At 45.7% G+C, this 14,733-nt stretch overlaps 1 protein-coding gene across 3 annotated transcripts in view; it reads right to left on the bottom strand.

Moving 5' to 3' along the window:
* Positions 1-14,733, bottom strand: part of GALNT10 (polypeptide N-acetylgalactosaminyltransferase 10) — a 215,203-nt gene that overhangs the window by 114,253 nt on the left and 86,217 nt on the right. For all 3 annotated transcript variants that reach the window (XR_011486940.1, XR_011486941.1, XM_070465683.1), the window contains exons 2-3: positions 3,960-4,062; positions 932-1,070 (exon numbers count right to left, since the gene is read on the bottom strand). Coding sequence is in view for 1 of the 3 variants with exons in the window: in XM_070465683.1 (XP_070321784.1) it covers positions 932-1,070; positions 3,960-4,062 (242 nt within the window). In the remaining 2 variants the exon portion in view is untranslated. The remainder of the gene's footprint in view (positions 1-931; positions 1,071-3,959; positions 4,063-14,733) is intronic.

Raw genomic sequence — 14,733 nt, 5'->3', positions numbered from 1 at the left:
GTTCCCAAGGTGTGGACTCCATGAACACCACATGGGAGCTTACTAGTAATGAAGTTCTTGGGCCCCCATCCAGATCTATTGGATCAGGAAGTAAGGGGTTGAGGCTCAACATCTTGTGTTCCAACTAATAGCCCTCCATGTGATTCCGAAGCACAGCAACTTTAAGACATACTGCTCTATTAGAAAGTCACCATTACCACCACAATACTCCTTTCAAAAGTGAAAGGCAGGATGGCTTAAAATCCAGAGTAGAGTTTTTGGTTGAACTGGAGCTCAAGAACGGACTCAGCTTCTTAGTCACTGTGTGGCCCTACATGAGTTGCAGTACCCCTCTAAGCTTCAGTTTCCTCATCTGTAAACATGGGCATCATCAGAGGGCCTACACTGCAGGGAACAGACACGACACAAAGTGCTTGGACACACACTACGTGTTCAAAGTTAGCGGTCACTGTTATCCTTATAATCACAATGACATGTACACTCTCAAAATGATTTGGGATAGCTTATAACTGATACACAGACAAAAAGGTGCATAGGATAGCTAAAATAAAGAGTTTTAAAAAAAAAGAAATAAAAATGTCACACACAGAAGGTGGAGCGAGGGAGGGCTGAAACTGTTGTTGCACTTGTCTTGCAACTTGAGGTCTGGACTTCCCTGTGGGCCAGAGTCCAGAGAGAAAATACAGAGATCCTGGTTTTCACTGCATGAATAGAGAAAGGAGACCAACTCTTTAGGGGAAACAATACCGTCCCTTGGCCACACCAGCTCTAAATTCTAGGAGAATCTGCTCACAGGAACCTGTTCACAAAGGCCCTGGATAACAGAGGGAATCTCCTCCAGCAGTGCTTTATGGACCTGTTCCTTTAATCCTCAACAAGAGTCAAGGGCAAAAATCCTTAGATCCCAGAAGATGAGAGAAGTTATACTCACTTTGGGTGCCGAATGTCAGGGAGAGAGCGATTCAGGGAGATTTTATCGCTGACGTAAATGTTAAATCCATTTTCTCGGTACGCCTGGTCCACTCGCTCAGCATAGGTCAATGGGAAGGGCCTCCCTTGTTCTCCGTCTCCTAGAAGCAAAGAGCAAAATCAGGGTTGCCAATTAAATGCAGTGGGAAAGGGAAGAGGAAAAACGTGCTTAAATCACTAAGAAAAGTCCTTACACTTGATACAGAGTGTTTCTCCAGATTCTGCAGGGCTAAAGAGGGGAAGGGAGTGAGACTCAGGCATGGCTGGGCCATGCACTACAGCTCTGTCCTCCTGTAACCTCCACAATGGGCTGTCAGGGTGGACGCGTGAGCCCTCTTTCTACAGAGAGAAAAGCCGGGACTTGGGACTTCCCTGGTGGGCTAGTGGTGAGGAGTCCGCCCGCCAACGCAGGGGTCACAGGTTTGATTCCTGGTCCGGGAGGATCCACATGCCATGGGGTGACTGGACCTGCATGCCACAACTGCTAAAGCCAGCGTGCTCTAGAGCCAGGGCTCCACAGCAGGAGAAGCCACTGCAACGAGACGCCCAAACACGGCAACTGGAGGGTAGCCCCCACTCGCCACAGCTGGAGAGGGTCCAGTGTGGCAACAAAGACCCAGTGCAGCCAAAAATAATAAGCAAATAAAATTATGCAATAAAAAAGAAAAACCAGGACTCAGGTTATAAAAGTAGGTCTCTGGGCTCCAATGCCCATGCTTCCCCCGCCCTCTGCCAGGAGCCCCTAACATCCCTGACCCTGAAGTCTGCCACCTGGATGGGAGGCCAGGTCACCTCCTAGGAGCTGAACCACCTTGGGTCAGTCATACTAGCTCTGTGAACTGTAGCTTGTTCCTGTCTGGTACCCACACCATCCTGAGATAGTCAAACGAGAGGCTGCATACCTGAGAGCCTTCTGTAAAGATAAACCCTATTAACCATTTGAGGAAATACTGTGATTCCTCTCCAGGCAACTCAAACTTTACATGTAAATCAAAATTGCCACAAATGATCAAAGATGCTTTGATTTTTTTAAAGTCAGCAAACTAATGACGATCTGCCTTGCCTAGGCCTGAACTGCCTGAAAAGTGTGGCTCTTAGTCAGGGATCTGGGTGGATCCAGTGCCAGCTTTCCTTTCTCTGTACCAGCCATCTGGGGAAAGAGTCCCTGATGCTCCAGGAAATTACCCTCTGGGTTTCCGGGGGGCAGATGGTATGTGCTGATGTCCCCCAACCCCTGCAATAATAGACCAAGCACCTGCCATTGGCGACAGAATGGAAGAAATGGTAATAGAATCAGCTAACTGAAAATCATCTCATCTTTTGGAGCCCATGGCCTGAGCAACACCCAGTTTACTTTGCAAAGTAAATGCTGTCAACATCAGCGTGATGAGAAGGTGCAAGTAGAGAGGTGGAGCCCGGGGTGGTGCCTGCTCTGACCCAGCCCGAGGATGGAGAGGACTCTGCTGCCTGTAACTTGCATGGTTCTGGGATAAGACATTGCTGGCCAGTGCCCAGCATGATCCCACAAGGGACACAAATGCCGCAGGCAGACAAAGAAGGGCAGAAGCATCTGTTTGGGCAGGGAGGGAAGCTCTGGTGGAGGGGGCAGTGCAGGGGAGTGATTCCGAGTTCAGGCCCTGGAGCTGCACAGAGGGGAGTTTGAAGCCCAGCCCTGCTGCTCCTGGATGTCATCTTGGAAGTGCCTTCAGCTTTTCTGTGTCTTGGGTTTTTCCCTTAGAGTTCATTGGGATGAAAAGGTTCAGTGTGATGATTAAGGGGGGAATGCAGGGCAAGACGCCCGGCACACAGTGAGTGTTCAACTTGGGCTGGTTACTATTATTCTTAATAATGTCACCACTGCTTACTCTTTTCTGGCTAGTGAGCCCAATGTTCTAATAATTCTGGTATAAGTGCCTGGGAAATCAAATGTTTCCTTTCCTAATCTAAGTAGCATTCCAATCCTTCATTCTAAATCACTGGCAGATGTGTCTTTTGATTTCCCTGACCATCAGTTACTATGTCAGCTCTATTCAGAGCTTCTTGTAATCTGGTTTTGTCACAGTGTAACATTTTAAGAAAGAAAATCAATAGTGCTGGGTACCTCTGATATAAAAATGAATAAAACACAAACCCCTTATATTTCTTTTCAGTATTGTAAAGCTATACTTTATCTGTCACCTTCACAACCATACCCTTTGGTTATCAACGTAGGAAGCATGGGCCCTGAGGACACAGGGGAAACCGAGGCTCCAGGAGTCTGGAATTTATCTGAGGGTCAGATGGCTGGTACGTGGCGTCAGAGCTGCTCTCCTGGCTCCTAGGCAGGCCCTTTGGCGACAACTCTCCACATGATTTCTGTAAACCTCACTCATTCCAACTCTGCAGTGGAGCAGGAGCTGTTCGAAAGGCTAATCAGGTGAAGAAAGCTTCAGCAGAAGCCCACGAGTTTCACTCAGCCTTGTGGCTGTGATGCTGGGGAGGGAAAAACTCAGCCCTCCAGACCTGGGTTCAAGTCTCAAGCCTGCCTCTTTCTCACTGTGGGTCTGCAGGTAAATTACCCCACCTCTCTGAGCTTCAGGTTCCTTCTCATCAAATGAGCTACAAAGGTTGGTTAGGGGTTTCATCAAGAAAACGTGCAAAGTGTGGATCGTGGGCCTTTTCGCTGTTGGTGTTCAGTAAATGTGGGTTCTTATTATTACTGCTCCTCATTTAGTGGTAATGTATCTTCCAGGAGGGAGACATTTTCTATCACCATAGAGGTTTCAGGGCAAAGGCTTGAAAGCAGTGGATCTGATGATGTGAATGGAGAAAGGGGTCAGCTAACAGGTGAAGGAGGGGAGAGGGCTGGCTTTGGAAACCAGGGGAAGGGATAATGGCAAATGGACAGGGAGTCAGCAGGAGGTCTAGACGCCCCCATAAAACACACATACACACGCACATGTGCAAGCTCTCTCCAGGGGGCCCACTCGTGGATGCCCAGCCCTCCGTACCTGCACGCTGAGCATCCCTCTTGATGGATTCTTTGTCGTGCCAGTCCTTCAGTCTCTGCCTGTCTCCAAAGAAAAGGCTCTTCTTCAGCTGATTGTGTGAGCCCTTAAAAAAAGACAAAAACTATGAAAAAGAAGAAAAGGGAAAATAAGTTTAATAACAAAGAGACCCAGCGAGTACACGGCCTAAGGGATGAACGTCTGCCATCAGTGGTTCATTCATTAATTCCCTCAGAACTTGGCTACTGCTGCCCACCTGTGCCAGCGGGTGTGCAAAGTTCAGAAAGACGACACACAGTGCCCACCCTCCGGGAACTTATAAACCTGTGGGAGAGAAAGCAGATGGACAGACACTCCTTTTACAGAAGAGAGAAAGCGGCAAGTATGACACTGACAGAAATATAATGTAAGCTACCAAGATGAGCCACATGTGTAACTTTATTTTTTTTAAACCAGGTGAAGTGAGTTTTGATAATGTATTTCATTTAGCTCCATATACTCCATCGAAAGCAGGGGTTCCCAAAACTGTGGCAGAACTGTCTTCCATGAAATTGTTCCCTGGTGCCAAAAAGGTTGGGGACCACTCATCTAAAGTAAGATCAGTTCAACAGGCAGTAGAAGCAAATGTTGAGGTTAAGTCTATGTTTCTTTTTGTGTGTGTACTGAGTCTTCGAAATCCAGTGTGTATGTCACACTTGTGGGCATCTCAGTTCAGCCTCCTTCCAAGTGCTTAAGAGCCACCACTGCCTAGTGGCTCTGCACCGGATGAGGCAGAGGAAATGAACCTGGGGTGAGAAGTTCCGAGAAAGAGCCAGAGGACTTCACTTCTGCCTGGGAGAACTGGGGAAGGGTTCACGGGGGCCTTTGGGCTGGACTTCAGATAAGCTGAAATGCGAGGCAGGCAGAGCGCACACCCTGGGTGGGTGGAGCATGGCAGAGTGGGCTGGGCTCAAGGAGCTCGGAGCACAGGAGGAGGAGTTGGGTCACGGTCATCTCTGCAGTCCCAAAGAAGGCCCGGTCCCAGAGGGGGGGAGCAGCCGGCAGACATGTGTGGAAGGTCTGAACAAGCGCTCGGACGACTGAAAGAAAACAGGAATACACAGGAAAGCAGTCCCCAGAGGCTGGAGCTGAAGACATTTATTATGTCAGTTCCAGGAGGGCAGTCTGTCCTGGTGGGCCTGTTAAGGAAGCAGTTTCCCAGAGGCTCCATTCCAGCGTCTGGGGTCATCAAAAGGTGCCAGATGCTTTCCCATGCCAAGAGTCAGGCCCAGGGCCTGACACTGCTCCACACCACTATTTGTATCTTTTGTGTTCACCTAGATGAGAACAGCTTTCCCCATGACCTTGCCCTTTAAAAAGCCCGCAAACCTGCTCATGCCACTGTGGCGTGCAGGATCCACTAGTACTATTTCCTGTATAATTACCTACGAAGGCCCTGAACGCGTGGTGTGCTGGAACATTAGCACTAACAAGAAGCCACTGGAATAAAATCATCCTCATACCTGTTTATTAAGTCCCTGGCTGATCCCTGCATTACCACATTTTCCACAAGGGCTCAGTATCCCTACAACAGCTCTAATGATAATAATCCTCAGCAGTGTCTCTCCTGCAGACCTCTCTGACTTGCAGGAAGAAAATTCTGAAAGTGGACATGCCATATGTCATGGTCAGAGAGGGAAAGAAAACTGCAAAAACAAAGGTCACGTGCCTGCAAACAGTTCTCAGGGTCTTAGAAATCACAGGAGCTGAGTGGGAAGTTCCTTCAGGGGGCTTCAACTGTATTGAGCCATATTTCTGCAGAAGACATCTCAGTGCTGCCTTGAGAAGGTGGAGACTGACAGTAAGAGCTTGACCCCTGCACTTCAGTTAGACCAGCAATGCATCTTTCTGTTTTCTATACCGGGGTTCTATGTGAGATTTCATTTCTAAAGGTCCTCTGCTAAAAACAAACTGACCATCAAATCTCCACACAAGCAAACACATAAACTCAAAAACTGATCTGGGGCCACTGCCCTATTTCACAAACAGGAAAACTAAGTCTTGGAATGGGACAGGGATATGCCCAAGTTAAGCACTCTACCTCTAGACGTCAGGATTGGTTGGTCAATCTTTGGTCAATCAGGGTTGGTTAGCAATCTTTCCTCCAGCCCTCCCTCCAATTCCTTTTCCCTCTTCTGCTACCCAAAGACTGAGAACTTCATTGACTATGTTAGGTCACTGGTGGAACGAAAGAGGTTCTACAAACCCAGGCTATCTTAATAGGAGGAACCAATCTTAAGTGGTTCTTACAGTGTGAACCAGCAGCTCTCACAGCAGCTGGGAACTCGTCAGAAATGAGCCCCATCCAGGAAGCAGCAGCAGAAACCAGGTGTGGGGCCTAGAGACTTAGGTTTTTAACAAGTTCTCCAAGAGATTCTGATGCACACTCCCATTTGAGAACTACTGGTGTAGAATTCAGGATGTCATAAGCCTGCCTGGCCTGCGCTGGTCAAACCATACCTGGGCTATTGTATCCTAGTTGAGCAGATATCATCATTGAAGGTCACAAAAAACCTTAGACGTGGTCACTGGCAAACACAATCTGGTGGTTTTTGAGGATTTTTTTTAAACTGCCAGTGTGTGTAGGGGGTGGAAATAGGGCTTCCCAGGGGGCTCAGTGGTAAAGAATTCGCCTGCCAAAGTAGGAGATGTGAGTTCCATCTCTGGGTCGTGAAGATCCCCTGGAGGAAATGGCAACCCACTTTAGTATTCTTGCTGAGAAAATCCCATGGACACAAGAGCCTGGTGGTTGGGCTACAATTCATGGGGTCACAAAGACTCTATGATGTGACCCGGCTCTCATCTCTCATTTGTGTTATTTTCTAGGCCCCAGGGAGTTTGCAATGGGCTTCCATATACAGATATGCATGAGGAAGATTAGAAAGTGTGTTCTATGAGGACTCAGAGATGAGAAGCCTTGGGAAACACAGGAGGGTTTATCTTGTTCTGTGAGGCCCTGAGGCTAGTGTGAGAGCCAAGGGCAGAAGTTACTGAATGCCTGAGGGTTTAACTGAAAACGGAGAAGGAATTCCAAAAGATGGTCTTAAGATGAAACAGGCCCACTTGGAAGAAGATGTTAGGGGAGGCCAGGAACAGGATGCCCGCTTGTTCATCAGGATGTGAAGGAGGGGATAGTTAGGGATCAGTTCACTTCAGTTGCTGAGTCATGTCCGATGACCCCAAGGACTGCAGCACGCCAGGCTTCCCTGTCCATCACCAACTCCTGGAGTTTACTCAAACTCATGTTCACAGAGTTTGATGATACCATCTAACCATCTCATCCTCTGTCATCCCCTTCTCCTCCTGCCTTCAATCTTTCCCAGTATCAGGGTCTTTTCCAACGAGTCAGTTATTCTCATCAGGTGGCCAAAGGATTGGAGTTAGGGCTAGTGCTTCTCAAATTTCCTGTGCAATATAATCACAGGAGTATCTTGTTAAACATGGATTCTTATACACGAGGTCTGGGCTTGGCCTGAGACTCTGCATTTCTAACAAGCTCCTAGGTGATGCTGCTGATCCCCGAAAAACAAGGATGAGGTGACCTTTACAAAGACATTTCAAGAGTCTAAGATTCTGGAAAGGACGCTGTCTCATCTTTATGTTTGTGGAAGTCTTTTCATGTTCTTGGGAACGGGGTACGGGGCTGAATCTTACAGCTGTGACTGCACAGAGATCAACTCCCCTGAATCTCATTCTCAGAATGAACAGTGAACTGCTGAACTGACAGGGTACAGAATGAAGGTTCCAAAATTCTGGGCGTTTCATGCTTAACACCTTCTGCCACCTCACTGCCTTTGCCTTAATGATGCATGCCCCTCTGGAATGATCTCCAGAGATGGCCTGTTTTAGGTGGTCTCAGTTCTTAGATGATAAGTGCCAGTCATTCAGTCGTGTCCGACTCTTTGCAGCCCCAGGGACTGTAGCCTGCCAGGCTCTTCTGTCCATGCAATTCTCCAGGCAAGAATACTGGACAGGGTTGCCATTCACTTCTCCAGGGAATCTTCCAGACTCAGGGATTGAACCCGGGTCTCCTGCATTATAGGTGGATTTTTTGCTGGCTAAATCACCAGGGAAGCATTAGTTTTACTTCTTCTCTAAATTAGGAGGACTTTGGAGCTTGCCAACACAGGGACTTCGGCAAGTTAAACATACAGTTACAAGGAGGTTCTCAAGTATCCAAGCAATGCAGCCTCTCAGAAACAGTAAGTCCACCTTTTTTCTATCTTACAGTCGGGAAAACTGAGGTCCAAAGAGACCAAACTACCCAACCAAGGGCACATAAGTAGGCCAGAAGAGAAAAGGCATGTTCTTTGATTCCCACTCTGGATTTTAGTGGAGAGAGCTTGCAGTGTGGTCTTGGATAAGTTTCATTTTCCTACCTGGAAAATAAAGACACCACCACTTGCCCAAAAAGTACTTTCAAGTGAACCAAGAAAATCACAAACTGTATTAGAAGACATTCAGAATTTACACACAGAATGTGGGTAGCCTTCAGATTTTAAGGATCTACTATAAATTGACATCTGATCAAATCATCTTGATATAGGACTCAGATTTTACTATGAAAGTGAAAGAAAAGTGAAAGTGAAAGTTGCTTAGCCATGTCCGACTCTTTGAGACTCCATGAGCTATGAAGTCCATGGAATTCTCCAGGCCACAATACTGGAGTGAGTAGCCTTTCGCTTCTCCAGTGGATCTTCCCAACCCAGGGATCAAACCCTGGTCTCCCTCACTGCAGGCGGATTCTTTACCAGCTGAGCTACCAGGGAAGCCCCCCGCCTTTTTTTTTTAACTATACATGTTAAAAAGATTTCCTATAATAGGTCTGAGCTAGTGGTCAAAGAAGGAGTTGGTTTCAATCCTAAAACCACTGAGTATTCAGAGCCCAGGAGGCCCTTAGAATCATATCCAGAAACCTTAATGAAAATTGTGATCAGAAATCTCTGACATCCACCCATAGAAACCCCACAGATAGATCATTCCAAATAGCTAAATATTTATCAAGATCTACTCTGTGCCAGGCACTGTGGTAAGCACTGTGAACACAGGTGTGACAACACAGATCCCGTGCAGGTGCTAATGGGTTTATAACCAGATCAGCTGCTCTCAAAGGATGGTTCTTTGGAGACCTGAGCCCTCATTATATATAAAATTTCCTGGACCCCACCATGAAACTATGAAATCAAAGTATCTGGGTACAGGAGGCCAGGAAGCAATGGGTCTTTAAACATATCTCCATGTAATTCACAGTAACGGTGGAAAACCACTTGCCAAAATCCAGCTGTCTCACCCACAGTTATGAAACCTGAGGCTAACAGAGTAGAACAGAGTTGCCAAAAATCCCATAGTTTGTCAGCCCCAAAGATCAAACCAAATCTGGCTGTTCTTTCCATGGGTTAGACTGTGAGCTCTCTGAAGGCAGGGGCATGTCTGTTTTGATTTGTCACTGTTTTCCTAGGTCAATACCTAGGCCCTCAGTAAGTATCAGGTGTATGACTGCATGAATGATTGCTCATCAATGGGGCAGGAAGTCTAGTTGGATGACTCAGAGCATTCTGACTCCAGAGTTGGAAAAACCTAGGTTTTACTCCCTGGGCAGATGGACCCCAGTTTCCTGGACTGGTTAATAGGGAAAACTATCAGAATAAAGTGCAGGTTGTTGACAGTATGAACTGAGCTCATCCACATAACACATCAAGCTCAGTATCTGGCATAAAGTTAGGTCCCCTCGGTAAAGGAGTAGAACTGTTAATAGGTTATTTCTGGAGAAAGTTCATGATCTGGTGTATGTGATGGCCATGTCTGGGGGAGAAAGGACAGGGATGGGAATCTAATAATAAAACTGTGAGCCCTGCAGAAGAAACTTATTGAACACCTGAGCCAATTCAACTGGCTACTGCTGATAACAGGATTTAGAGAATTTCCTCATTAACAGGAGGTCATGTGTCCATGTGGAAACTCACTGTTCTTGAGGAAAGAAGAAAGTTCTTAGTTAATAGTGGCATTCTACAACAGAAACAAATGCCACAGACTTTTCACAACCAGAAAAAAAAAATGCTAACAGTGTTTCTTAAAAGAGAGCAATTCTTATGCAATGCCATCACTTAATGTTATGCAAAAAGGTAGTCTGGATTTCAGGCCAGAGGCAATTTTAATTCTACAGACTCACAGGTTTGTCTATAAAAGCTGTGATTATTTTCCTTCAACAACCATTTTCTGCTACTTACCTTCCCCGCTATTTCTAGATGTCCTTTTGCTACGGGAAGCAGAAGGGTTTGGAAGGAGCAGAGGGCAAGGACGGTGAGGGAGAGTGTGTGGAGGAGGCTGGCAGAATGATTGTGGAAATCACATTAAACAATAAATTGGAACTGGATTTTGACTGGCTGCTCTAAATAACTGCTTCTGGTAGCTGCATGCTTTTACTTAACATTCCACTGAAAGAATCGATTAGTGTTCAAACAGCCACACACACACACACACACACAAATGGAATTTTAATCTTTTGTTTAATCACTACTTAGTGTGCCTGGCATCCTTTGGAGGGTGGGAAGAAAGGTGGTGAAGTGAGCCAAGTGTATCTTGCCCAAGGAGAAAGGTCTGTTAAAACACATACTCTAATCCTGACCCTGCAGACTCGGCAACTCCCGCTCAGAGAGGACGCTTATGTCTCTGGCCCAGCTGGTTGGTGTTTTCAAAACAATGGAAAAAGAGCTGTGTGCTCAAAAACTGCAATGCTGAAAGAAAAACTGAGCAGGGCACCTGCTTCGTCCAGGGTTTGAGGACTATAATGGATTAGATTCTGCTGCAAATTTTAGGACAGTTTCCTTGCTTGCAACCTCCTTCTCAAATAACCCTACAAAGGCACCGGAATGATTTTGCTTTGAGGCTTAAATGACTCTATATAATTCCAAACATTTGTTTATCTGCTAAGTAGATTATTCTAATAACCTTCACACACACACACACACACACACACACACACACATAGAGCAGAGCATTCTCTTCAAGGTTGCCTTCAAGGTTATCCTTCAAAGAGGGCCAGGTAGGACTTCATTTATCCAAAAGCATAAAGTGACTCTAAGCAAGGGAGTTTGGACAACTGGATAAATGTACTTTCTTCATGAGTCTTGAGGACATAAGCTGAATTGTTTTTATTTCTTCATTCATCTCATAAAAGAGGATGACTCCATCGAAGAATTAAGGACCTACTATGTCCACAGAGGGCTTCCCTGGTAGCTCAGACAGTAAAGCACCTACCCACCCTGGGTCGGGAAGATTCCCCTGGAGAAGGAAATAGCAACCCACTCCAGTATTCATGCCTGGAAAATCCCATGGACGGAGGAGCCTGGGGACTACAGTCCATGGGGTTGCAAAGAGTCGGACATGACTGAGCGACTTCACTTTCTTTCTTTCTTTCACTTATATCCAAAGAACTGTGGGGGAAATAAAGAGAAATAGGATCATTCTTAGCTTCAACAAATAGGATGGATATAAGAAAGGAAAAAGCACACAACACTGTCATGTGAGTGCCCTCGACGTTGTACAGATGAATTCTATAGGTATTTACAAGAGCCAAAGGTTAAATTCTATCTAAGACCATCAGAGAAAAATTCCTGCAAAAATTGAAAGTGGCCTAATAGGGTGAGTAAGAGTCTGACTAGTAGCAGTGGGAGGACAGAGTCCAGCTGGAGGGGAAGCATGTGCAGAGATGGAGGTTAGAAAGCAAGGGGCCTGTTTCTTTAACAGCAAGGAGCCTGATTTGGCTGGTGGGAGTGGGATATGAAAGTCAGGAAAAAAGAGAGTCAGAGTTAGGGTTAGTCTGGACCAGAATCTGAGGGCCTTACATTTGAGCTGTTTGGCAGATGGGAGCCACAAAAGGTCTTTGAGCAAGGAACAATAATAAAATATGCTACTACCTATCCACCTGTTAATCTCAGAATCCCTCTCTACCTGGGAGAAATGCATAGAGAAAGATGATTTTGTTTTCAGAGGAAATGTACCCTCACTGTAGGCTGAGGACCACTCTTGGACATTGCACAAGACAGATGAAATGAGCTGACCTAGCCCTAGCCCTTACCTAGTAGCTGCTGTTCTGAGAAAATATACCCTTCACTACAACCAGGACCAGGAAGTATGAGAAAGCAATCACCCCGAAAGGGTGCTGTTTATGAATGGTTGGAGACACTATAACTGCAACCACAAGATCAAGTTGGCCATGTCAGGCGATTCTGCCGTTCCACCCAGTAATCGGGTATGTCAATTTTCCTGGCTCTAATAACCCTGTGGTCATAACACCAGGATGTCGGAATCTGAAATCTGGATGGGGCCCCATTCCCTAAGAGGGCAAGGTCATTCACAAACAGGAACCATGGTATTTAAAAGGCTGATCCTGTACTCCCAAGGGCAGAAGCATTCCACCCGTCTAATTCACTCTTTTGTTTTGTACCGATGGCTCTAGAAAAGGTCATTTGCTATGGAGGGTGTGAAAGCTCATTATAAGACTTTTTAAATAGCAGAGAGAAAAGAGCCAAGATACTTCATAATACCTATTATCTAAAGGGCACATGGAACCTTCAGTAACTTTTCTCTTTCATTCTAAAAGAAAGATTGCAACTTGTATCATATTCTTCAGAGGAAGTTTCCAAAGGGTTAATCACTGGGAAAACAAATAACAACACTCTGATAATTTGATAATATTCATTTGGGTATCTCACCCATCTATCCATCCATTTACTTAAATGTTTGCTGAATACAAGCACATGCCAGGCTCTGTGCTACATATAAAGAATACATTTGTGAGCACGATAGATAAGGGCTCTGCTCTCATAGAACTTACAGTAGTGTGTGGGCCACAGGGAACACAGGCTTTAATCCACAACCACAAAAAAATTTAAATAGCTACAGTGCCCTGTGCAGAAAAGAAGGATATATGGTGCAAAGAGAGTCCATTTCTTTCAGATCAGATAAGGAGGGTCTTATCCAGATCACAAAGTCAGGGAAGGCTTCCCTTAGGAAATGGATGGAGTATAAGCAGGATTAACTCAGAAGAGAGAGGAGAACAGAGCATTTCATACAGTGGATGTGCAGAGACCCTGTGGCCAGGCAAATACGAAACACAGCAGGGACCAAAAGAAGAGGAGGGTGTGTGTTGCACAGAGAAGGAGCAGAATGGTGGGGATGAGAGGTGGGCAGGAAGGAGGATTCTTTCCCCACAAGCGTTTGGAAATTAAATATTCTGCAGAAGGAGGTGGCAAGATCAGGGTGCATTTGGAAAGCCCTCTAGCAGCCAAGTGGAGAAGAAAGCCCAGGCGGAGGGTGGCACCCAGAGAGGAGACTGTCATCACACTGGTATAGGCAGACATGCTGCCAGCTTAGGCAGGAAGGTAAAAGCAGGGATGGACATATGTATTTTTTTTTTCAAAAAAAAAGAATCATGAAGGTCCTGCAAGTCTAGAGTAAAGAAATGTAGCCTAAAGACTTGGACACTTGGGTGATGAATTCACCTTGAAGGTCCATAGGCCCATGATACCATGAATACAGGTAGGACTGAGCTGGGGTCTTGAGTCCGGATCTCCCCTCACCCAGCCTGGTGTCTGCTTCATCACATGTTATTTTTAAGTTTTAATCCTGTTCATAGACAGCAAGTCAGAAAATCAGACCTAATGGAACTGAATCATATATATATATATATATATATACAAACACAGTATATATATATATGTGTGTATATTCCTTAAAGCCTCAGGAATTCAGTGACACATGGTCCAAAAGAAAGAGAAAGAAATCCTAACTGGGCAGGCTGACCATCTTCCTGTCCCCCTGCTCAGCAAGCCTGTTCCCTGGATGGCGTTCCCAGGGGTCCAGTTTTCTCTGGCCTCTGGTACTGTGAGCACAGAGCTGCTGAGCGAACCTACTCTCGGGAAATAAGAACTTTCATTACCTCAGAAGGCACCAAGATGACTTCAACCAGAGAAAAAGATATTGGTTTTAAAACTGTAGGAGAAACTGCCTAAATTGGGCTTTTGAGAGGTGGTTTGTCTTTATATGCTACAGACAATTGCCAAGGGTGATTCTGATTTTATGTTATTTCCACCTTAAGTGATGAGTTTATTAAAAGCTAACCCTCTGCTGGCTTAAAACTCAACATTCACAAAACTAAGATCATGGCATCCGGCCCCATCACTTCATGGCAAATAGATGGGGAAACAATGGAAACAGTGACAGACTTTATTTTTTTGGGCTCCAAAATCACTGCAGATGGTGACTACAGCCATGAAATTAAAAGACGCTTGCTCCTTGGAAGAAAAGCTATGACCAACCTAGACAACATATTAAAGAGCTGAGACATTACTTTGCCAACAAAGGTCCGTCAAGTCAAGGCTATGGTTTTTCCAGTAGTCATGTATGGATATGAGAATTGGACCATAAAGAAAGCTAAGCACTGAAGAATTGATGCTTTTGAACTGTGGTGTTAGAGAAGACTCTTCAGAGTCCCTTGGACTGCAAGGAGATCAAACCAATCAATCCTAAAGGAAATCAGTCCTGAATATTCATTGGAAGGACTAGTGCTGAAGTTGAAGCTCCAATACTTTGGCCACCTGATGTGAAGAACTGACTCATTTGAAAAGACCCTGAAGCTGGGAAAGATTGAAGGCTAGAGGAGAAGGGGATTACAGGGGATAAGATGGTTGGATGGCATCACCGACTCCATGGACATGAGTCTGGGCAAACTCCAGGA

Source organism: Odocoileus virginianus, chromosome 3, assembly GCF_023699985.2.
Source record: "Odocoileus virginianus isolate 20LAN1187 ecotype Illinois chromosome 3, Ovbor_1.2, whole genome shotgun sequence".
In the NCBI taxonomy this organism is placed as follows: domain Eukaryota; kingdom Metazoa; phylum Chordata; class Mammalia; order Artiodactyla; family Cervidae; genus Odocoileus; species Odocoileus virginianus.
Note: the sequence above shows the minus strand (reverse complement) of the source record. Positions and strands in the feature narration are given on the sequence as shown.